General features: G+C 39.7%; 2 protein-coding genes across 5 annotated transcripts in view; one reads left to right on the forward strand and one right to left on the reverse strand.

Moving 5' to 3' along the window:
- Positions 1–2007: 2007 nt before the first annotated feature.
- Positions 2008–22907, reverse strand: KLHL24 (kelch like family member 24). 2 transcript variants are annotated; one of them, XM_081864075.1, is made up of 7 exons: positions 22757–22907; positions 14358–15341; positions 12914–13098; positions 12285–12403; positions 11570–11758; positions 10129–10317; positions 2008–8562 (listed from the first exon to the last, which is right to left on the reverse strand). In XM_081864075.1, the coding sequence occupies exons 2-7, from the start codon at positions 15278–15280 to the stop codon at positions 8362–8364; spliced, it is 1806 nt and encodes a 601-aa protein (XP_081720201.1). In that variant the 5' UTR covers positions 15281–15341; positions 22757–22907; the 3' UTR covers positions 2008–8361. The 2 variants fall into 2 exon arrangements, with proteins under 2 accessions (XP_081720201.1, XP_081720202.1); XM_081864076.1 differs by lacking the exon at positions 22757–22907 and adding an exon at positions 20746–20872.
- A 42-nt stretch (positions 22908–22949) lies between these two features.
- Positions 22950–23799, forward strand: part of KLHL6 (kelch like family member 6) — a 41511-nt gene continuing 40661 nt past the window's right edge. For 2 of the 3 annotated variants that reach the window (XR_014157061.1, XM_081864072.1), the window contains exon 1: positions 23319–23466. The gene's annotated coding sequence lies outside the window, so the exon portion shown is untranslated. Of the gene's footprint in view, positions 23055–23318; positions 23467–23799 lie in introns of those variants that run through there. The other variant, XM_081864074.1, reaches the window with a different exon arrangement.

The raw sequence follows: 23799 nt of genomic DNA on the forward strand, positions 1-23799 counted from the left end.
GGCTGCGCAGGCGGAGAGCGGAGAAGGGGCGGGCATTGGGAGAAGCCGGTTTCGCGAGGGGCGCCGCCGGCAGGGCGCTCTCTTTGCAGCTGCGTCCTAAAGCCCAGAGGCTGCAGGAGCCGAGGAGCCCGAGGCGCTGGTTTCCTTCTTTCTTTATTCCCTTGAGAAAGTTTTTTTAAAAGTGCTTTTCCTTTCTTCTTTTGACTAATGTTTTATCTCCTGCTGCCTTGGTCGGCGATTTTTAATTGCGTTTTGCAATATTGTTTTTGTCCCGTAGCAATTCGGGCCCCACAATAATAATAAAAAAGGGACTGCTAGTTTGCAATAGTAGGGGTTAGAATTTGGGAAGCTGGTCCGTTATAGAGCAGCACCCCCCGCCCCCCATCGGGCTAAATTTAAAATGAACCTAGAACCAATGTAGTGGTCGATTCTTGAACGGCTCCTTAAGATTTTGGGCAATGGGTTGCCCTTTAGTATATACGGTAGATCACAAGCAACCGGAAAGGACGAGATCTCTCAGGTGATCTCTCAAGAACAGGGAGTCCAAAAGAAAGAAGAGGGGGGAATTCTTCGTCTTCACGTATCTGCTGCCCACCTTTTTTCCAGGCTTGACGAATCCTTTCCTGAGATAAATGATGCTCCCAAACTCTTTCGCCAAGTTCCCATAACTCTTCATTAACAACATTAACATGGGAATCTAATTATTCAGGTTGGATATAAATAGGGCAGTGTTCTCTGTGAACATGTTGATATGTAATGGGTTTTTGTTGTTGATAACTTTACAGTTATAAGCATGGGTGTAGGCAGGATTATTGTTATTGGGGGGCAGGACTTTGTTGGGGGGCCAGAAGTTTTGTTAGGGGGCCAGAACTGTCGTGATTGGTCAGTAAGTTAAGTATTTCTATTGTTTTACTTGATCTAGGGGGGCAGCTGCCCCTTCCTGCCCCCCTTGGCTATGCCCATGGTTATAAGTAATTTCGCTGTCAGTCCTGTTCACCATGTTCACCAATGGCTCTAAGTGCACAAACAGTAGTGAAAATGGGTGGCATTTTTGATGCTTAGCTGTTAATAGTCTAGGGAACAGGGTCTATCTCCGCCCCCCCCCCCCCGGTAATAATTCAGACAGTGTAGGTTGATGGAAAGCTTGTTGTGGAAATTGCTACTTGGGAGAAGAATTTTGGTTGACCACGATTTTGGATCTCGTGAGTTCAAAAATTATATTGGTAGTGTTTAGAGGAGGAATTATAACAACCAAGTTATCTGCAGTGTTGAATGTGATAAGGTGGTAGATATAGTGAAGTAGGCACCAGTGACATGCTTTGAGGTGGCTCTGAACTTACGGTATTTCAGCACACAGTATTTTTCATATCCTAGTTCCTATCTGCAACTCCAAACTGAATAAGGAGCAGCACACCCAAGTATTATAAACTACCGGTAGTCTCAGCTTTGATACTTGAAAACTGTGTGTATAAAGGGACCTACAGTGCCAAGGCTGTGATCTTTTACTGAGTTACAAGTATGCAAGGAACTTGCCAACTGGGCACCAGACTAAGGGCACATACTTTGAGTAATGGAGATTTTCATGCTGACAGATGCAGTTATAAGCATGATTATATAAGCTTAGTAGCATATACCCTGTACCGAATTTATTGCAGAATCTGAATTTTCATCTTTAAGTATATCCTGGCTTGTGAACAGACCAAGACTTGGTCTGAGCCAGCATGACATAAAACTCAGAAAATAGCAGTGCTTGCTGTGTAAAAAGGCATCTTCCCAGCAATAATAATCTGTATTTCTGAGCACAGGGGAAAAAAATATTTCCATCTGCAAGAAGTGAGAAACCAACATACATGTGGCAGTGAAAAACAAAGGAGGTCTAGTCAGAGTATATAAGCATGGGATTCATATGGCCAGTCTTTACGAATCTGTGTTTTCCAAACTCTGGCTGGATAAAATTCTCAATGAGAAAAAAAGCAAGAAAAGAAGGCAAGAAAGCAAGGAAAAAAATTATGCAAATTAGCAATATTTATTCAGAATTTGATTTTTTTGGCAAAGATTACACCAAGAATAGATTTGTTTACATACAGATTCTCTATTCTTTGGATTAATTATACAAAAGAAGCTAAAATCACATGCTTTTCACACACACTTAAATACTGCTACATATCATTACACAGTAGCTTTAAATGTATAATTTCTAAATAATCATCTTTCATATTATAAAATGATTACAAGAACAAATCACACATACCTATAAATACATACACAAAACGTTAAAATATTGTCTGAATCATTTGAGTATTACAAGAATACAAACTAAGTGTTAACATAGTTCTGAGAACAGACTTAGGTAGGGCAATGCATTCATAAAGCACATAAATGAGTGATAATTGTTAAAACTGCTGTCACTAGATGAAATCCTTGAGTTACAACTGTAAGATTTCACATGATGAGTTTTATATGTTTAGCTGCCATTTATCCTGCAGTACTGACATAATTACTGTATTCAGAAAGCGCTGTAACTGAACTGAAAAGGAATGTTGGCCTATTTGAGTTTTTCATTGGTAAGAAAAATATTAAGCAACATACTTCTCAATTATATTAGGAGGACAAATCTCATGTAAGAATCTGATTTGAAACGTACCAAGTTAACTCACTGTATACCCAAGTCAAACTGCTAAATCTGAAAATCTTGCAAAAGCAACCTTTTCAGGATACTTAAAAGTGACAGAGTTTCTGGATGGATATGGAAATAGATCAGGATCTGCAAGTCTTGACTATTTGCAGTATATCTGCTTTTCAATAGTAATAACGCCAACATAAAATACTTTTCACTCTTTCAAAATTGGACTGTCAAGAATAAGAAAGCTTTAGAGGAAACTGGGCATAGAATTTTCTGTGAAAAAACAGTGAATTCAGTTCTGGTACTGAGAACGAATTATGGGGCTGAGCATGTGTTCAAGGTGCCCTGTTCCTTAATTCTAGGTGTACATTTCTCAAACTAGCCCCATTCCAAACAATCACTGTATCTTGCATCTGGCTGTGGTTTAAGGATCTTGATATTCTAGTAAAAACAAAGTACAGTACATCTCACAAGTCTGGATTCTGCCTTCCTGCGGTGTACATGATATTATGTAAAACAGAATGTACTAGACTTGCCAAGGAGGCAAGTCTCTAGAAGGCACTCATCTCAAATTTTGGGTGCAATATTTTTAAAGAAGCAGATTGAAACAATGCCGTTTTTCTAAGGATTAGATTGCAATAATACAATCAAAGTTATTTCCCAGTCTGCTAGTTTTAGAGAAATGGAAGCACAGGTAGAAAACTCACTTCTTTCAAAACAAAATCCTTAACAAATGTTTCATTTCAATATCAAAATTGTTAACACCCATTCCTTCACTACATCTTTCATGCAACTGGTAGTGTTAATATACAATCTTGGGCAAGTTAAAAAAATTGCAGCAAGCACAACTCGGTGACCAAATATGAATACATTTCACTTTTTGAAACCACTGTGAATATTTATTGAGCTCACCAAATGCAAATAGATATCTTCATTTTGCATGCAGATAACATTTTCCTATGTTTCAACAAGTCAGTTTTTGAATTGCTCTTGAAGTAAGTTTGTTTACAAGAGTCCAAGAAATGTTGCTGAACAGGTATCTTTTGCAAGATATATGATTCTATGTTATATGTTCAGCAACTGTTTTTTCACAAGGGGCTATAGCTAAAACTAAGGCTGCAATCCTATACCTACTTAGCTAGGAGTAAGCCCCATTGAACTCAGTGACCTACTTCTGTGTAGACACATATAGGCTTACACTGTAAATCTATTTTGTCAAGTAAATAAATTGCTCACTTTAAAAAAAGCATTATTGCCTAAATATATATTGCAATTTTAACTATATGTGTTAACTGTTTACTGATAATTGTCTGTATCAAATTTAATCAACTGAAAAAGACCTCTAAAATGGTAAAAAAAACCACCAACAACCCAAAGCCAACAACTTCAAGATGAAATCCAATATATATCTGGGGTGGTGCTTCACAACCATAAAAAACTGAGTGTATTTACAAAGCAGGCACAACTTTATACATGCAATTCAGAAGGAATTGTAAACACAAACATTATATATGTACAGCATTAAAAAAAACACCTAGAGCTTCATTAGGTCATAGTTAATTGCCATCTTTCCTGATAATAACTGTACAGTTATTCACCGCATGAGTACAAAAGCAAAGTGTAGTATATTCCAAGTGTTGTCTGGCAATGGTTCTTATTCATAGGAATGAGAACTTTTGGTTTGCCAAATCTCATTCTTTTCCACAAATATTTTCTTTCTTAGGACACTTGGATATAAATCAGTAACTTTCTACTTGTTATCACTGGATTAGATGTATATTTGATTTCAATTAGAAAATGAAATGTGATTCCTGAGATCGCTTTATCATGTAAAATATTCTGCTTTCATTGTTTTATCATATTTTCACCAGTTTTAGGAAGGTACTCAAATAAGCAAACTCAGAATAGACCTATTGAAATTAACGGACCTAACTTAGTCATGTTCATTAATTACAATGTGTCTACTTGGAGCTGAATACCCCACTTAGTATTTTACTTCTGCATATCAAAAGTCAAAATACTAGTGCAAGCTGTGTTGAGAAAGAAAAGGTCAAAGCAAATGTATTTTCTCCCAGGAATGGGATATGCACCCAGATTGCATGACTGAGGAGGTAGAATCTGCAGGCTTGATGAGGCTACAAAAATACAATTAAACTACTGAGGTTTACAGATGACTTGTGTGCCCATTCCACAAATGAATGTGGTTTAATCAGAATTAGGCAGTGGTTGGCCTTATTGTGTCCACAACTGGATCACAACCAGGATCAGGTTTAAGGCACAGTAAACACAGATTGAGGATCAAGGCTGCAGCTAGTATAGTAAGGCTGTAATCCCTTAAATGAGAAGTCACCCCCTTTTGCTTCTTGGGACTGAACAAACATGCAGAGCAGTGCTTTTCTTTTAGAAAAAAAGGTGCCAGTACTCACCATTAAGTTGTTACAGTAAGTGCCACACTTTTAAATAGTGCTTTTCTTCTAGCAAAAAATGGTGCCGGTACTGCGTACCCTTGTGTAACTCCAGAAAAAAGGCACCGATGCAGAGTATCAGGTTGCCTGGAGGCTAAGCTATGTGGCAGCATCAAAGCACAGACCAGAGGCTAGTCAAAAAAGAGGGACCCAGCACAGTACAGCAAAGGTGAACTTAGGTGAGTTAAAGTGAAATAATATATTCCATAAAGATTCATGCTGAAGGATGCAAATCACTGTAAAACATCCAGCTATTTCCCTCTTAATCAATTTTTCCACGTGAATTCCACTTAAGTAGACTCTAAGGGAGGGAGGGTGATGAGCATGCAAGTAAATTAGGATAGAATAAACTATATATAAAGTTTGTAAAGAAGGTTAATTTCCTTCATAAAGCAAAGATTATCCTGACATATGCCAAATTACAAGCAGATGCCTAAGTACCATTTTCAAATAGTTAAAAGCAGTTTGATTTATTTGCAACTACAAACAGATTTTTTAAACTAGCATGATTAAAGTGTCTCAAATAATTGATGTTACACAGATGATTTGCAGTGCAATCCTATACATGTACTGTATATTCAAAAGAAATGGGGCCTTTTCCCAGATAAGTGTGTTTAAACTTGAAGTTCTAAGGTTGCAGTGATTGTGGTGTTACCCAAAGTCAAAAGAAATCAGCAAAGGAAAAATGCAGACATCATAGTCTGTGCATGGCCCAATATCAATGGGAGCCAAGCTTAATGTTGGCTTCAAGAGTAGCCATGAAAAAATTGGTATTGGGTATCATCTAGTAAATTGTCTAATATCTGCTACTTGTGAACTACTTCTTTAAAATGTATACCCATTCAAAAGAATAATGGCATGAGGATCCACTTCATCCTTTTTTCTTCATAGAAACATACAAAGTGATATACACTTTATGCATTAATTTTTATGTCACTTTTTGAAGAAGAAATATTGATCAGAGAAATGCAATCTTTGGTTATGATACAGTATTGCTCATTCATACAGCTAATATTGAATACTCACTATATAAGATGCTTCATCTAGAAAATAGTAGTAGCACAATTTACTCAAAGATAGAAGCACAGGCAATGATACTACTATGTAGTTGCTTCCATAGTCAGAACATGAAAGACTCAACAGAGTCTTATCATATGAGAAAGCACTCAGTGGATCATTTGAGCCATATCTTTTCTTGAAAACAAAAATTGGTTCAAAAACCACCTAACAAAACAGATCTGTTAAATAAGAGATACTAAGACCACAAAACTCAAGACTTACTGCTCAATAATTGCATTCATTGGAATGTGCCAGATTAAGTCGTTGTAAGGACCATTGTTTCATTCACTGCTTCACAATCTATTTTTACATAAAACTAAAATGTCAATTTAAGAAAGAATAAACCTTGCAGTCCCATAAAGCTAGTATACATTGGATGGACAATGTAAAATGGAAATGCATAAAAAAGAGAGGGTATGGATTGGCTTACATAAGCATCATATGTAGTGTCCTAAAAAGAATAGTATTCAGAGCAACGTAAACACTGTAAGTACAAACTTTGTCATATATTAGAGTTAGGAAACTTCTCAAAGTAAGGCTCAGGAAACTGACATAAAAGTACAAATTAAAATTACAGTTTAATATGGCATAATGGACTTTTCTTGTATTAGACATGTTTGCATAATTAGTTTTGTCAGCTCTGTGTAGCTGCGTCAGTTATTTATCATTTGCAGCAAATTAATATTGTGCTATGTCTATCATAGGCCACTGATCATTAACAAAATACAGCATAAATTAAGTGCAGTGACAATTACATGTTCACTTACTAATTCAGTGACCAGGTATAACAGAGTTCTTCCATGGAGACATGAATAAGTATGACAGGTTTACTTATGCTGTATAAGGAGTGCTACAGTAAAATATAGTAACTCAGATGATGATTCATAGCACAAGGTGTGGATCTCTGCCAAATTTTCAAGAATAGCTGCATTGCCTGCCCTATTCCATTAAAAAAAATAAAACTAAGACAACCTGGTATTAATCAACAGGTTTTTTTTACTTATTAGTTCTAAAGGTATTATCATAATCAATCAAGAACTCCCTACCCCCAAGATCTATTGACTTGCTATCTGAGAACAGTAAACAATACTGAACCTGAGCACAAATTTAATCTTAATCAGAGAAAACTTTCATAGGTTCTACAGAACATTTCTAGTGGGTACTTGTGTTTTGAGCTCAGATAGCCTTCAAGTGGGAATTCTGAACACTCAAGGGAGAATCAATAGCTTCTCAGACTTGGTGTAGAAGCACGTTTTAAAGCAATCCCATGATTATATTCAAATAACCCTGTGTGATTTGTGTGTGCTTTCCTCACTGAATGTCCCTGTGCATATAGTGCTTACTGATGAGGGGTCTATCGTGTTACCAAAGGCCAATGCAATATTTTGAAGTTATTTAGATCTTCAGACAGAATTCCATATTTTCACGCCCACATACTTGCAACAGTAAAGTTGTTAACAGTGCTTACCACAAATAAGGTATGAAAATATGCAGATAATGCTTCATATAAAATAGGGATGAATACTTCCAAAGGCACTGCTATACACTCAAAATCCAAGGTGTTTTGTTTTACAGATAACATAGAAGTGAACACGATCTAATTACTAATATAAATTGATACAGTTTTCAAACCAGAACATGTTAGGACATAGCAATCCTAACTGTGGCCAGGGTACAGCAGGGTGGAACAGAGCAGAAGAGTCACTGCAACATCTGCACTTGAGCTGACAAGGGGGAGAAAGCAGGGATAGTAGTTTCCAACATTCTTGCTCCATGTTCATGTAGCTGAGACGCCCAAATCAGGCTTCTTGCCATGAAATGGATCTGCTTTGGATTTAGCAGATCCATTGCTGGCCCTGTTCCGCCCTGCCCATTTTGGGTTCTTATGGCAGTCACTGCCTGTGTTAGTGTTGCACTTTCAGTGGGCACAATGGGGGACATTGTGGCAGCAGAGCCTGGTGCCAGCTGATCCCAATAGAGGGAGCCCATCTTTTACCCCACCAGCAGTACACATCAAGGGTTAGGATTGCTCTGGGAAAAATTACTGAATTGTGGTTATTGAAAACTTTTAACAATTACATTCGGAATCACTTTCAAAATTTTAAAAGCAAAAAGTACAATCTTGTATCTTTCCAGATGATACTTTGGAAAAGGTAGCTTTCAAATCCTGATTGTAATATGCCACTTATTTTTATTTACAGACTCTCCTCTTTTTTAGAGTTTAAAGTGCTTTTCATTGTATCTGTGAATAGTCACACAGCCATGGTATGAGACTGGCCTGGGCATTGCTGCTACTCCTGTGATGATGCTGGTGGCAGGATCATAACAAAGAATGGTATCTGTAGCTTCTCCATTTTCTCGCCTCCCACCAAGGATGTAGATTTTGCCATTACACACAGACATGCCACAGTTTTCCTGTTCATCAAATACATGAAGAAAATTGATAATTAAAACATTTATAGCTGTGATTATTAGGATGTTATGCTCATTCTGATGCACCCTAAAATACAGTAGATGTGCTAGGCTACAATAAACTATTTCCTCAGTTTGGGCTTGGATTTGGGCAGCACAATAATTTTGTAGCATTTTGTTAATCTTGGCCCAATAGTTGAACATCTGTGGTGGATTCTATCCTTGGCCAACTGTGCTGGGAAAAGGCTAGATAAGTATCAAGTAAGTGATAAGTTTAAGAAAATGGATGCACAGTACTATTTAAGAAAAGAGGAGTGATGGAATGATGGGGAGAGGAAAACAAAATTAAGATAGACAACTGGCAGCAAATGAGGAAGTATGCTGAAACATTTGAAAAGGCGTACAAGCAGAAGAGCTGTGAGTTGTCTTAAGTACTAGGTAGAAGAACACTTTGAAAAGAATGAAAAACTACAAAACAACAGACAACAATGATATTAGATACTAAACAAAACAGATGAGAGGAAAATCAGGAATAAAAATATAGGATAAGCAGAGGAAGGTACCCCCAAGAGTAAGCTTATTTATGGGTTTTATAAATGTGGTGGCAAAAGTATTGTAGCAAAATGATAAACCGTTTTCTAGCAGTAGGGTTTGTGTGATTCTACTAAGTGTTAGGCATTCCGTTGTAGGCCAGAGCTTTCCAAACTGTTGCAAGTGTGTTGGCTGCAGTGTGTGTGTTTGTGTGGGGCAAGTGCTCCCCGTGCTGTTCCTAGGACCGGAAAGGGGTTAGTTTAACCTCTGGTTAGCCAGTAAAACTGAATTACTGTGTCGTGATATGATGCATGTCTAAAAAGTGTTTCACCAACATGAAAACTTTGGAAAGCTCTACTGTATGCAATGAGCCATTCATCAGATTCAGACCAAGAAACATTAGCATCAGCCTGTTTGATTGCTTCTTAGGGTTTAGGAGTCCAAGGTGAATTTTTGACTGACAAGTATAAAGTAGCACTTAAAATAGTATGTGCATTGTTGTCTAAAGTGAAATCATGGTATTGTGTAAAGGAGTATTGTACTGGTGTGGTCTGTCAGTGAATTCCACCCATTATTCAGTTCTAAAATTCTGTACGTTACATGTTCATTTCTCACTAGTTCAATATGGCTTAAACTAGGTCACTTCCAGAAGACCTGTTTATTCAGCTTTCATCTTGATATGTTTCCCCATCACTTTCCTTATTGCACTTTCACCACATTTGGGGGGAGTGGGGGGGGGAAGGTTTGTTGCAAAAAAGCACCTAATTGTGCAACCTGGTATAGGAGTGAATCCACTCCAAAATAGCAACAGTATGAAAGCGTCCCCAGCTTAATTTCATTTGGGGATTGCTTGAACCGTTTTCAAATATTGTATTGTTAGATGCTTTGAAGAAGCCTTTTCATGAGGCTGTGGACCGGGGGAGAAAGTTAGCTTTTGTCAGGCTTAGATGTGCTTTTATCTGGATCTAACACAATGTGTTTAGAATTTTGATAAATACAATGTACAAAGGAGCAACTTTGCTAGTTCTTTGTTGTTACCTGTCGACTGAATGTATTCTGCACATGCATCCAATAATCTTCAACTGGATCATAACAATAAATTGCTTTTGTGAGCCCTCCCGCAACATAGATGAGATTGTTTAGTGATACAGCTGTTATACATCTCTTTGCAATGGGGATTGTTGCACGGAGTAGCCAAGAATTAGTATCAGGATCGTAAGACTGAACCTGAAAAGTAACAAACACATTTTACTTTCAAAGCTCCTCTAGTCTAACTTGATATGGTTTCAGCTTCCCTGAGTTGTTAATACTGATTGAATGATATCTTTAAATGGCTGAGCAAGTCAACTGTGTAATTGCAAATTATCAAAGAACTTTTCATGCCAACCCAATTAGCAAGTGAGACTCTATAAGGACTTCATGTCATGGGACAAAACATTAGTAATGCAACCATTTTATATAATAATTCCTTCCAATAGTAAAATTATATTGCTCCATGCCAATTACTTTGAAGACAAGGCAAGGCAACCCACAAACAAAAAGTGAGGTTTCACCATTCCTGGGTGAATATGAAATATTAAAATTACACCATCCCACCCCATTGCAAAGCGTCAAAAATTTCCCCAACACAATAAAAAAGGCAGAGGACACAGCACGCATGCATGCCTCATGCCACTTATTGACCATTTGTTTTTTGTCAGCCTATCCTGAAGGTAACTGTGCCAGTTCAGATACTCTCCTCTAAGCTTGGATGAAAGGCAATGAAACCCCCTACAGAGATGCCAAGCAAGGCACGGCTCTAAAATAACTTTGGTGGTCCTGTGCCTATCGGTTTGGCAGTAAAATCAGGCCACCCACAAACAACGTAGCAATTTCTGCAAACCTAGGGGACTTGTTAGGTATTATTATTTAACACATTACAAAAAAGAGAAGATTACCTCCACACCAAACAGCCTGATAAGGACTGCATACTATGAGCTGCCTTGTCTCCAGAAACAATGGAAATACTGGCAGTGGGTAGTGGTTCAAACCCCTAGCTTACACAAGCCTGGACGTAGGGATTAGGGTTGTTGGAATACATATTATAAAGCAAGGTTTTAGGAGATGGGGAATGAAAAACCACATTCCTTCCCACTACAAAGCAATAAAATGCTCAGGAAAGGGAAGCCCACACTGCAAACTGAATGCCTTAGCTCTATATAGCACAGCATGGAAAGGCTTTAGGAGGGTGGATAAATATTAACCCCCTTCCCCCACAAGTATCTATTTTCCTTTTATGTCTCCTGAAGGCTCCCCACCCAAAACACAGAACTATGAGGCTCCTGTTTCAGGTTTGCTGGAGCCTAGAACAGGAGTTGGGAATATCTTGCAACATGTTTTTGTAGGTTCTCGCTGGTTTTCAATTACTAGTAATTTTTATATATTATTCATTTTGAATGTTACTAAAATATAGAAAAGAAAGTGAATACAATTACCCAACCTTATCAGAGCATGTGTTGTCATCAGGACCTCCGCCTATCACAAACAGTTTGCCCACGCAGCTGGTAACTGCTGGAGAACTCACTGCTTCTTTAAGAGATGCTACCTCTGTCCATCGATTGGAAAATGAGTCATAACATTCTACGCTGCTCAGTCGGCTCTGTCCGTCATATCCTCCAACCACATATACCTTTAAAAGTAAAGAGAGAATGTTGCCAATGTTACTGCCTGGCTACTTTAGCAAACCTAGGTGTGGCATTACACAAAGCCTCAATGTTTTCATCTGTGACCCGATGAGTTGTGAAAATGTATTTATGTATTTTAGGAACGACCCCTCCCCTCCTGCAGTTTAAGAAAAGGGAGTTAACACAGTTACAAATTCACATACACCAAAAAGCATGGATATTGGAAATTAAGGCTCCTTCCTGAGTTTCCACACTGTGTGAACTGTAAAGATAATATACAGTCTCACATATTGTGCATGCTTACAACTGAGGCTTCCTAAACAAACTATTTTCTTTAGCCATTTTCTTTAATTATGGTTTTTTTACTGGCAAAATGTGTAGTTCTATATAGTACAGACTAAAAATCAGAACTGAGGCGACATCCATTTCAATTTTAAAAGTGGTACAATTAATTGAGATAATGCAGTCTGATTTCTAGATATTTGTTGTGCATTTCAACCATGTTATTAGATAATAACAAATATCTCTTACTTTACCAAGAAGAACAGCCATCTTATGACGCCATCTCCCTTTATTTAGAGACGCAACTCTGATCCAAATGTTAAGCTGAGAATTATAAATCCATACATCACGGCTGTTGATTCTTCCACCTCATTTGAAAGAAAAGAAAAGACAGGGATTTGGCTGTTATTAAAGAAAGGGTTTGCTCCATTGTGCCCAGTTGTGGACAATGCCATATCATGATAAAATACATTTCTGAAAATAAAGTTCACAACAATCCAATGTATGAAAACATTTCGTAGAATTCTTTTCCACTGGGCAATTAAAGCAATACCTCTTTCCACCAATGTACTTTTTTCTGGAGTAGTTTAGGAGTAGTTTACATTTGGGATGCTGTGTCTGTTTACCTAGCTGGGGAAAACTTGTGCTCAATGGTAAAGTGCATTTCACATATAACTTAGCTGTGGTGATGTAAGTTGCCTCTTCGAATGCTATCCAAAAGTGGGTGCCTAAGTAATTTGTGCATTCACTTTTCAGTGCTTCTGACAATCTACAAAAGTAGCACTAAGTCCACTTCTCCATTTTCAACAAGACTTCCATAAACTGATGATAATAGTATTCTCGCCACAGTGCTTTTGTGTGTAATATAAATTGTTTACCTGAAACGAGGATATCATTCCTCAAAGCACAAACTGCATACTCAGACTTTGTAAATTCTGGTAATTTAGCCAGTGATTTCCACTCTCCTGTCATGGGGTCGTAACATTCTGTATAGGGCAAATTAAATCCCCCAACTCTTTCGCAGCCTCCAACAACCACTATTACTTCAGAATAGCCAGTTGACCTAGAAACAGAAAAGCCAAAGTAGTTTATTGTTTATTGAAAAACCTAATAAATAAACCAGAATCTGAAAGTTACAATATCTGGAAGTTAACCGGGCCGGGGGTTTTGAAGAAAACATGAAAAACAAAAGTCAATTTATCTGTACTTAATTTATTGAAAGTAGTAAATACTTTTTTTCGTATTCTTAGAACATATATATTTTTTTAATTTCCAAAATAAATAAATAAATCCACAAGTTTACTAAAACAAGGCCTTATGGCACCTTAAAGATTAACAAATCCACTAGGTACTAGCTTTAATGGACCAGAGTTCACATGAAGCAGGAAAGGTTATCCCTAGTCTATAGGCATGTACTATAGAAATTCAGACATGCTTAAAAAGCTGCAATTCAAAGCCAATTACTTGGAGAGAAGCCTCACTGGACTTAATTCTGATTAGGCATAAGAAGCTGCCTTGCACTGACTCAGACCAGTCTATCTAATTTAGTATAGTAGAACTCTGGTTCTCAAATGGCTTAGCTGAAGAACAAATCAGCTGCCAAATGCTGAAAACCCAGAAGTACCGAAAGTCTTCCGGTGTTCGAACATTTTTTGGAAGCCGAACGTCTGACATGGCTTCCGTGTGAGTGCAGGAAGCTCCTACAGCCAATTGGAAACCACACCTTGGTTTTCAGGAGGTGAATGGACTTCTGGAACTGATTAAGTTCGAGAACCAAGGTTCCACTGTACTATCTGTACTGAATGGCAGCAGCACTCCAGGGTTTCAGGCAGGGGTCTCTTCCAGCCCTACCTGGCAATTGGACCCAGGACCTTCTAAATACAAAGCAGATGTTCTACCATTGAGCCCTCCCCCAAAACCCAACATGGTTAGGATTGCACTGTAAGTCACATTTTCAGGGGGGTGTCATGTTTCTCTGTTTCAGTAAAAAAAAAACTAGCCTTCAGAAACTTTAAAGATACATAACAACTGAAGTAACTGAAATATAAAGCACTCAAATGTGTTTAACATTTCTTGCGTGGTAGTGATGTACTCCCTCCCGCACATTCTGTCTCATATTGTTCCTTAATTTTTCAACACAAAGAAGCCTAAAGATAAAAAGCAAATCACATCTTTATTGAGGTGATACAAAATACAGTCTGTTAACTGGTCAATTGTTTAAATGTTTTTTAATAGACTGAATGTTTCAAACAAAAGCTATCACTATAATGAATAATTTATTCAGGAATGTAACAACAAAAAAAATCAACCCAGCCCTCTCACCTCCGTGGCCGAGTTCTTGGGGACATCATTTCGTTACCAAGTACGTGGTACCGTCTTGCTTCATGCAGCAGCTGATAGCAGTCAGGAGAGTTTTGGATCAACTGGTCCACTTCCACTGTCTGAACAAAGTAGTTGGGGTGTAACAAGGGCAATCTCACATGTGTGAGAATTTCCTGTAGCACTGAGCGTCTGAGTTCAACAGCCCGATAAACCCAGCGCATAACGGCTTCAAACACCATTTCTTCTTTACCAATTACCAGTTCATCGCTGCAAATATAATCAATGAGTTCATCTTTTCCAAGTTCAAGAAATTCTTCATGCTGGGCCACATCCTCAAAATTCTGCAGTGCAAAATTTCTGCATTTGGTAAATAGTGTTTTCAGTGAATGTGTATCGGCAAAACGCTGGATTCCTAGGCAGTTGCAAGGATCCAGTTGCTCTTCCAGGAACTTAGCACAAGCATCACGCAGAACACTTATCTGGAAGAGACTTGATGTTTCAAAGAGGTACTGCACATTATCTGTTGTGATTTTAACCTTGCCTGTATACACATATTGTAAAAAACAATCCATAGCTTCCGCAAAAATTCCATTGATTTCTACCAACATCTCCCTGCTTTCTCGGTGATCGTTGCAAAACATAGCTCGGAAGTAGCTGCTGCATGCTGAAAGAACAGCTCGATGACAAGGAAATTCCCTGCCTTCAACACAGATTATTACATCTGTGAACAAGCGGCTGTCGCGAAATTCATTGAAGATTTGCAGTATGCTTTCAGCATGGGATGAGCCAGAAGAGAAATCAAAGAACTCGTGGCCTGATAAAGACTTTGGGTCCATTTCAAAAACTTTACGCTTCGTGACCGGGGATTCCTGAGCTCGGCTCTCCCCTCTGTTCAATCTGCGTCCCAACATTATTAGTACCATTGTTATATCAACTCTTTATAATATCATGGAGAAAATACTGATGAGTGTCGTCTTTTGGGTGCTAAAGATAAAAACAATAATTTCAAAGTATTAGTTCAAATTGTAAATGCCATCAATTACATTATGATAGTAACAAGGTTTGGTTCTCTAAACATCCGGCTCCAAGATGTCATGCATATAACATCACTGAGTCACACACACCCATATACCAGCTATGCTCATGTTCCATACTGAACTTTTCAGTCCTATACCATGAAGGACCTTGAAAGAGAAAGAGGCTAAAGCATCACCAACCCCACTACGCTTGCTGACTGCAACCTCATTCCCACAACCATCAAAGCATAAAGTCAAGGGAAAGAGCACTCATAACCCACCAAGGGAGGTTAGGAATCACTTTGAAGAGCATCTACACATTTTGTTTCAGAGCTTTCTTTCTAGGAGGGTCAGAGACTGTTTTTAAAATGTAAGCTTAGAATCTGGGGCCCCTATTGGCTGAATATCAATATCCTGGGAGAACATAATGCAACAAAGATGCTTGGGGCCCCAGAGAAAAGCCCAGCACACCTGAAAAACCCGTTAAGTAGCTTGACCGGCCAAGTTACTTGGATACCTCACCTGGGGCTTTGGATAACCTCCTACATAATACCATGGATCCAGTCTCTTCCCCTTCACCCACCAGGAACTAATATGAACACAGACCCAATGTAAGATACAGAATCAGTGGAGGAGTGCTTGCTTGGCTACAAGTAGACTTGACCATAATTCTAGTTGGGAACATGGATCTAGTTGGGATGAGGCAACAGGTGTATCTTGTAGTTCAGCTAGTGTATGGCAAAGGGAGGATTTGGCTGTATTTGTATAAACCCTTTTGGTCCCTGAAAACATCTGCATCTCTCTTGGGCAGCCTTAATTTTAGCTCATACCTTCCTTGTCTTAGCTTTTGTCTACAGTCAAAACTTTGCTTAAAAAATAAAGGATGGTATTCAACTAACTGGTTCTATCAGTGCAACAATTTACACTTGTACAACCGAATCCCCCCCCCCCAAAAAAAATCTGTTCTGGGTTTTCTTTTACCCCTGGAGCAAATTTAGAAAGGGTGTGCATCAGGAGTTCTGTTGCACAAGCATACTGTAAGTTATTTGGATACCACCCTAATTTTTCAGTTGCCACTGGAACACAAATAAAGAGATAACCTAACTCTCGGGGCATCGAGTTCCAGATACAAGGTGCCATGAAAGAAATAGCCCTTTTGCATGTTGCCACCAATCTTGTTTCCAAAGGCAATAGCATGTGCAAGTAGGACACAACAGCCAAACATAACTAATGGGCAAATTCACATAAGAGGAGAAAGTCCTTCAAGTAGCTTGGTCTTAAGCTATTTAGGGCCTTATAGGTTCGAACCAACACCTTGAGTTGCATTTGGAACTGAAGTGGAAGCTAATGCACCTGATATACTGAAAGGTTCACATGATCCTGCTCACCTTGCCCCAGACAAGATTTTAAGTAGCAGCATTCTGCACCAATATAAGTTTCTGAGTGGTTTTCAAGGGCAGCTCTGAGGCATCTCATCAAGGCCTGTATTTTAAAATGAGCTTAAAGATATATTTGCAAATGTTTGTATGTTTCATGCCAGGCAGAAACCAGCTGGCTAAGTACTTTGGCAGTTGTTTATCTTCCTGCTCTCCTGAACAAGGGCCCCCCTGATTTATAGCAGTAGCAGGAGACAAGTTTCTCAAAGTTGTAAAAGGGAATTACAGGCTGGGAGCAAATGTTACACTGACCCTACATATTACAGAATACAATCAAGCTGCAAAAACACTAATTAAGAGTTGGTAAATAGTAAGATTTATTGTTTAACAGAAAATAATACCATGTGCCTCCCATCAGACTCCAGCCATATTTTCCTAAGGTTTAAGGTATACTGAGAGAGTTAAAGGGCAATAAATTTTGGGAAGAGCTAATGGGAAAAGCAGCTGGCTGGGAAAGGGGGGTGTAAAGTGAAGAGGCTTCTTTTGAAGCTGTTTTTTACTGAGTTCCTTTTTACTTTGCAAAGGCCTTTTCTTCTAAAAAGCTATCTATGTTATGTATGAGATTTGTTGGCTTAATGTAATTAGGCAAAGGATTTAGAAATTAAGAAATGTTAGATTCTTATGTTAGATTCTTATTTCATTGATGGTGTGTGAGAATGTGAACCCAAGATCTCTGTTTAGATAGAATTTAATACCATGAGCCATTTGTTTTAGCTATTTGTTTTGGAATGCAGGGGCAACAGGGGCAAAAGGTGATCTGGTAATTAAGGTGCCTTGTCGAGGCAAATGTAAGATATATGGCTACTTGTCTGCCATTTATGGATAGAAGGAAATATAGCTCTTTGTCTCCCATAAAAGGTAATAGGAAATGGGTGTATCTTTTATGATTGGTTCTAGCAAACAGCCAATAGGAATTTCAACCAGGCTGATTGGACAGAGGCAGCCAAAGGAGGAGCAAGGGGGCTGGGCTGAGGAAATATAAGTGCTGGCCATCAGGGCTGGAAGGGGGCAGAGCTTTGGTAACCATATACCACTGTGCCTATCATTTATTTGTCTGACAAATAAATTATTATTTTAATTTCTCTATTGCTGCGTTGAATATTTCATTCCAGCTAAGCGTTAACCACAAGCAGGGTGCTACAGCTCCACACACAGCATGTTACAGTACTACTGTACAGTCGAAATGTAAGTGTACATGGGACCAAGGCCAGGTCTGACTGTGTCAAGAATGAGCGCAACTGGTGCACCAGCTGAATCTGGGCAAAAGCATTTGTAATGAGATCAACTGTGCAAATGAATCTTTCATTTAAAACGCCATGACCTAAGGGAAAATAAAAGTGAAAGACAACAGCAATCAACAAACCAGGCAATTTAAATTTCCCAGGTTAAGTGAGATTATTACTGCATCAATGACTAGAGGTCTGTCATTATTCGAAAATTATGAAATGGAGAACAACAAGGGAAAAGAAAGAAAGTTTCCCTCTGCTCTGCCTTATTTCACATTCCTGCGCTTTCTGAATGGAGCTATAATAAAAGTTCTTTTCTCAGCTCAAAACTCCTGAAGTATAATTTCAATGTGACCAGGCCATGTGAAATGGAAACAATATGAATATATTAGTTATGCATGCATGCATTATCTCACACAAATCAACAGACTGAATTTACCAGGTGTGTTTCCAATCTCTAGAGGCATATGACTCCTGCAGAGAACCAACTGCTATCATCTCACTTCGGTTTTGTCCACTTTAGATAAATATACATAAGTTTCTAGCATTCAAGCTGTCTCTTTAATTTAAATAGCACTTACAGTTTCATTGCTTTTGCTCAATCACACCCATATTTAATACCAGACATAAAAAGTCATCTTAAAACCATGTGATTGTTATTCTAGACATTAAATAACTGTTTAATATGTGATTCAGAGACTCAATAGTTAAGCCATTATAGCAATAAATATATTTGTACAGCATTTTAGAACAAAGTGCCTCATATCTACTATATCAATAATCTTTACAAGAACCAGGAGGAAGTGTACAGATGGTTTTGGGTGGGGTCATACTCCCCCTGAAGCAGTAGGTTCACAGTTTAGAGTATTCTTAGATATACAGGCACCTGTAGTGTCTAGGAGTGTATTTTTATTTAGTTCTTCAATCGTACTTTCTTCTGGATAAGCGGAGTCTGGACCTAGTTAAGTTTGTTTCCGAGCTAGTTAGTTCCAAGTTGGATTTCTGTAATGCATGTTCTTTGGGAATACCCTTGAAGTCAGGTTGGAAACTCCAATTGGTGCAAAAAGTGCTTGCCAGATTCCCCTGGAGTCAGTAGACGGGAGTATATACAGTTCACCTACCAGTTTTACTGGTTGCCAGTTTGCCTCCAGCCTCAATTTAAGGTTCTTGTTTTTCTCATTAAATCCCAAGAGTGTCTGGAGCCTAGGGTATTTTTGGGAATCATCTCCTCCCACGTGAACCTCTCCGAGAACTTTTATTTTATTCTGTCTCTGTGACTGTTCCTTCTGTCCTCCCATCAACAGACATGCAGCAGGTGGCGATGAGAAATATGGCCTCTTTTGCTAAGGCACCCAAATTTAGGATGACCTCCCAAGAGAGGCACATGTACATGTACATGTCCTCTTCATCCCCTATTTTTTGGCAGCCTTTGAAAACCATCTAGTTCCAGGCCTTCTTAGTATAGGGCCAGCTTTAAATGTACTTTTATTCTACTCCTTTTAAATATTCCTGGCTGTTTTACAGTATTTTAGGTTATTAATAAGATTTTTTGTTTTACTGTGACTGTATCTGCCTTTTGTATACTGCACTTTGATGCTGGTGTTGCTGCTGGGGACCACTTTGCATATAGGTGCCAACACTGGAGGCTGACTGATTGGCAATGACTTGTGGTGGTGGGGGGGGGGGTTCAATTCAGAAGTGGTTCCTTGTTTGTGGATTGCCCCCTCTGGGTAGGTATGTCTCCCTTCCTCATTACTGACTTTTAGGAGGAAGTTAAAATTATTCCTGTTTACCCAGTCATTTGATGGCTGAAAGCACTGTTCCCGATGACCCTGAGATCACTGTTGAATGATCTGATGTGTTTTTAAGGTATTTTTTAAAGTTGTTTTGTTGTGATGTATTTGCTGCCCTGGAGAAAGGGTGAGATAGAGAGTAAATAATAAAATAAGATCAGTAATATAGGTAAGTATGATTATTCTCATATTACAGATCAAGGGTTCTGGAGAGAGCATGCAGGTCTTGCTTGCAGGTTTCCCATAAGCATCTGGCAGACCACTGTGAGAGCAGAAAAGTGAACTAGATGGCCTGACCTAGCAGGGCTGTTCTTATGCCTTTATGAGAAAAGAATGGTTCACCTAAGGCCATCAAAATGATTCTATGGCTAAAGTAAGGTTTTAGGTCATGGTTCGCAGTTCAGTCTTTTTACTATCTCCTTAGCTCTTTGTAAATACAGTGTAAATACAGCTTGACCTTTCCTGACAACAGTTCTGAGTAGCTGAGGCTGCATTGTAACTTACGCACAATTATAAAAAAATTCTTATAATTAACCTGAGATCAGGTAAAATAGCAGAAACAGGACACTGATACTGACTTCCTTAAGACCCAATATACCTAACTGTATTTTCTTGTGTTCACCTAATGTTACCTATGTATCTCCCTCATTTCACCGTATTCTACTCCCTATGTGCCCCACCACCCCAGGGCTGAAATCTGAGAATGTAAATACTACCAGGAAATCCTAACGTTCCATAAAATGTTCTCTTTGGACAGATACGATCAACTAATAATTCTGCTTAACTCGCCAGTGAAATGCAAGTCAATGTCAACATTATGATGCTACTTATTAGCCAGTTGCAAATGTTCACCTCTTTCCATTCCAGATAATTCCCTTAAAACATTTTTAAAAAATAAGACAGCAGAGCCAAAGTACCTGACAAATAGTGCCTGACAACATTTTCCTCTTTCCTTTCCAGATCATCTCGAAATTACACAAGTCTCCTTCTACCCTTTACAAGGACGGGGGCTGTGTTTTGTTTGCTCTGTAAAAAGAAATGTCACTATGGGATTTCGTTATTTCCCATTCTACTGAGGAGAGATATGCTTTGCTGCGAGACCCGCTTTGGGATTCCTGCATCAACGGGCCCTATGAAGAACATGTAAACAGCCCAGCATTAACTGAGCGGGAGGAAAGGTGTCCATTTGACTTAAGCCACATTCGAAGTGTATTATGTGAGAAATAAAACTCTTCGGGTAAAAGCAGGCGCGTGACTGAAAGGCAGGCGTCACTTCAAAGCACTTGAGGCAAAATAACGGCCTTCTCGCGTCAACCTGAAGAGAGCGTCCGGTTCGAGCCGTTATACAAGCGGCCTCGGCTCGAACCCGAGCAACGCCTCGGCCCCGCGCGCGCGCGCACGAGCACATCCTCCAGTTCACCTTCACCCTGAACAGCCTTGGAGGCAAGCCCCGCCCCCCGCCTTTTATGTCCAATTAGAGAGCGCGACTCTCCCAGCGCTCCCCCCCTCGCCTTTCTCTCCTCCAGCTGCCCCGAAGAAGGGAGCGGAGAACCAACCATAACGCGCTAGGGGATGGTCACCCGGTCCCTATTATATTTTGGGCCTCAGGCGACTCCGCCTCCCGACGCTTCTTCGCGGTTCGGGTCCTAAGCCAAAGCGTCGGAGCGGCATTTCCACTTCCTCACAAAGGCCTGCGTGTTCCAACAGCTCCTTGCGAGGCCTCCCTCCCCCCCCTCTTGAAAAAGTGGTCTGGTCCAGAGGAACTGGCAGCCAACGCAGCCTCTTCGCCAAGTACCTCAAGGGCGGGGGGAGCTCCAGCTACTAGGATTCACCCCAATGGGAATATGATGCGCCAGCGAAGACGCGAGTGCACGAAGCAGCCTATTCCCATAAGCATAAAACAGCCACCAAATTTAGACCAGGGTGACCGTCCATATCAAAACGCAAGAACATTGAAAAGATGGGGGGGGGTGAGAGGAGGAGGAATGGAAGACTTTCCAGATGCTCGCGAGATTGATCCAGATCTGTCAACATTCTCTGACCAATCCAGCTCTCTAGTGCCGGCCTGAAACACAAATGCCTGGCCAATCTACGGAGTAGCTGTCCAACTGGGTGGACTGTTTAGAGGAGAGAGGAAAAAAGTAGGGAGGAGAGGAAAAAATCTTTATCGAGTTCCACTCGAAATCCTTGGGTGCCGAAGCACGAAACCTTCCTTAATATAACAAGAGGCCTGGCAACTTTCCAATTCGAAATCAAGAAGCTGCAGTATTGCTCCCCCTCGCCCAACGGCAGTGCAAATCCGGAATTTACGTGTCCTTAAGTACCGACCTAGGAAAGAGGCGAGCTCTCTCCCCCCCCCCCACCTCCGCCAGGCGCCACGCACATTGTTTTCCACCGCCAGCTGAACTCTACTTCCTTTCTCTGCGCACGAACAAGGCGCTCGACAGTATTAACGGCGTTGTGCTTCGCTGCGTGTTCAATACTAGCCAGGAGGATAAAGAAGGAAATTGCGCCAGGGCAAATTATCTCTGCCCTGCCTACATAACAACGGCTAGACATTGCAATATCAACGGCATTTTCTCTCCCTTGCAAATCTGACACAACTGATCCCCAAACAGAACACCATAGCAGAATCCAGACGCAATTTAATCTTCGCTGAAATTCATTTCATACGAAGTTTCCTAGAAAAGCCGGACTGGGGTGGGGTGAAAAGATAAATGTTAAGAGAGGACATATTTTCTGTTTGTAATTATTACTGTAAGGGGAGTTACCCTGCATTCGAACCCATTACGATTGTAGGTATTATTATGGTTGTGCACCTCTTGATGCTCCTTTTCGAATGGAAATACCTCCTGCGCCGGCCACCGGACCCCAATTATACTTTTGGCCTCCTGCAACTTAGCCGCTGAGCTTAGCCAAGCCATTTACCTGTCAATCACAGTTTTCTGCCGATCAGAAGGAACCGCGCAACGGCTACGCGTCTCCTCCGCTCTCGCGCTCTCTCTTTTTGTCTGCTTCAAGTTCGAGCTCAACTCAAAACAAAGGAGACCCCGAAACATGTGACCTCCCAGAGCCAAAACACATGATGTCACGGATGTGCCGGCCAATGAGAGGCGGGCCGGCTGCAAACGTTCTTGGGAGATGTAGTTCACGGTTTGCGATGCAATGCCGCGTTGCACCAGAGGGGCAGAGCCGAGCACTTTCTTCCTCTTGCCTTCAGTGCTAGGTCTGCATGTGTTCCTGTAAATTTGTTTCAGACAGCTTAGCTATATATGATGATAATTATATTAATCTTCTTGTATCTTATAGTGTGGTGGTTTGTTTGATTTTTCTGTTATTTGTTTGTTTGTTTGATTGTATGTTTGTTTACTTGTATGTACATCTGTTTTCTCATAAATGTATTTTATATATATATATATATATATATATATATATATATATATATATATATATATATATATATATATAAATAGACTGCTTACCTAGGACCTGGGAGACCAGGGTTCAAATTCCCAGTCATCCATGAAGCTCACTTGGGTGGCCTTAGTCACTGTCTCAGCCTAATCTTTCTCGCAGGGTTGTTGTGAGGATAAAATAAGGAGAACCATGTACACCACATTGAGAGCCTTGAAGGAAAGGTAGGCAAGAAATGCAAATAAAATGGTAAATTGCTTGAGATGCCATGGCAGAAAGGGGGTAAATGTATGAATAACCCTGCACCTGAAGCAGTTAGCTAGGATGGAACCAGGCTGTAACACTTAGTCTTTCAAAAGAAAAAATGTGAAAGAGAAGAATATGAACAAATGGTCCAGGAGACAAAGTGTGTATGTACCATACATGACTTACTCCAAAGAATCCCGGGGACTGTAGTTTGCTAAGGGTGCTGGGAACTGTAGTTCTGTGAGGGATAAATGACAGTTCCCAGGATTCATTATTCAACATTTCCAGAAAAACTTGCCCAACTGATTCAT

The sequence above is a fragment of the Podarcis erhardii genome (assembly GCF_964252035.2).
Source record: "Podarcis erhardii genome assembly, chromosome: 5".
In the NCBI taxonomy this organism is placed as follows: Eukaryota; Metazoa; Chordata; class Lepidosauria; order Squamata; family Lacertidae; genus Podarcis; species Podarcis erhardii.

Bases quoted from the DNA above. Each gene is read 5' to 3' on its own strand.
- KLHL24 (XM_081864075.1), bottom strand. From the start codon at position 15,280: ATGGTACTAATAATGTTGGGACGCAGATTGAACAGAGGGGAGAGCCGA. The intron at 12,404-12,913 runs GTAAACAATTTA...CTTTCAAATGAG, and splicing joins GAATGATATCCTCGTTTCAG to GTGGAAGAATCAACAGCCGT. The intron at 11,759-12,284 runs GTAAGAGATATT...TTACTTTTAAAG, and splicing joins TGGCTGTTCTTCTTGGTAAA to GTATATGTGGTTGGAGGATA.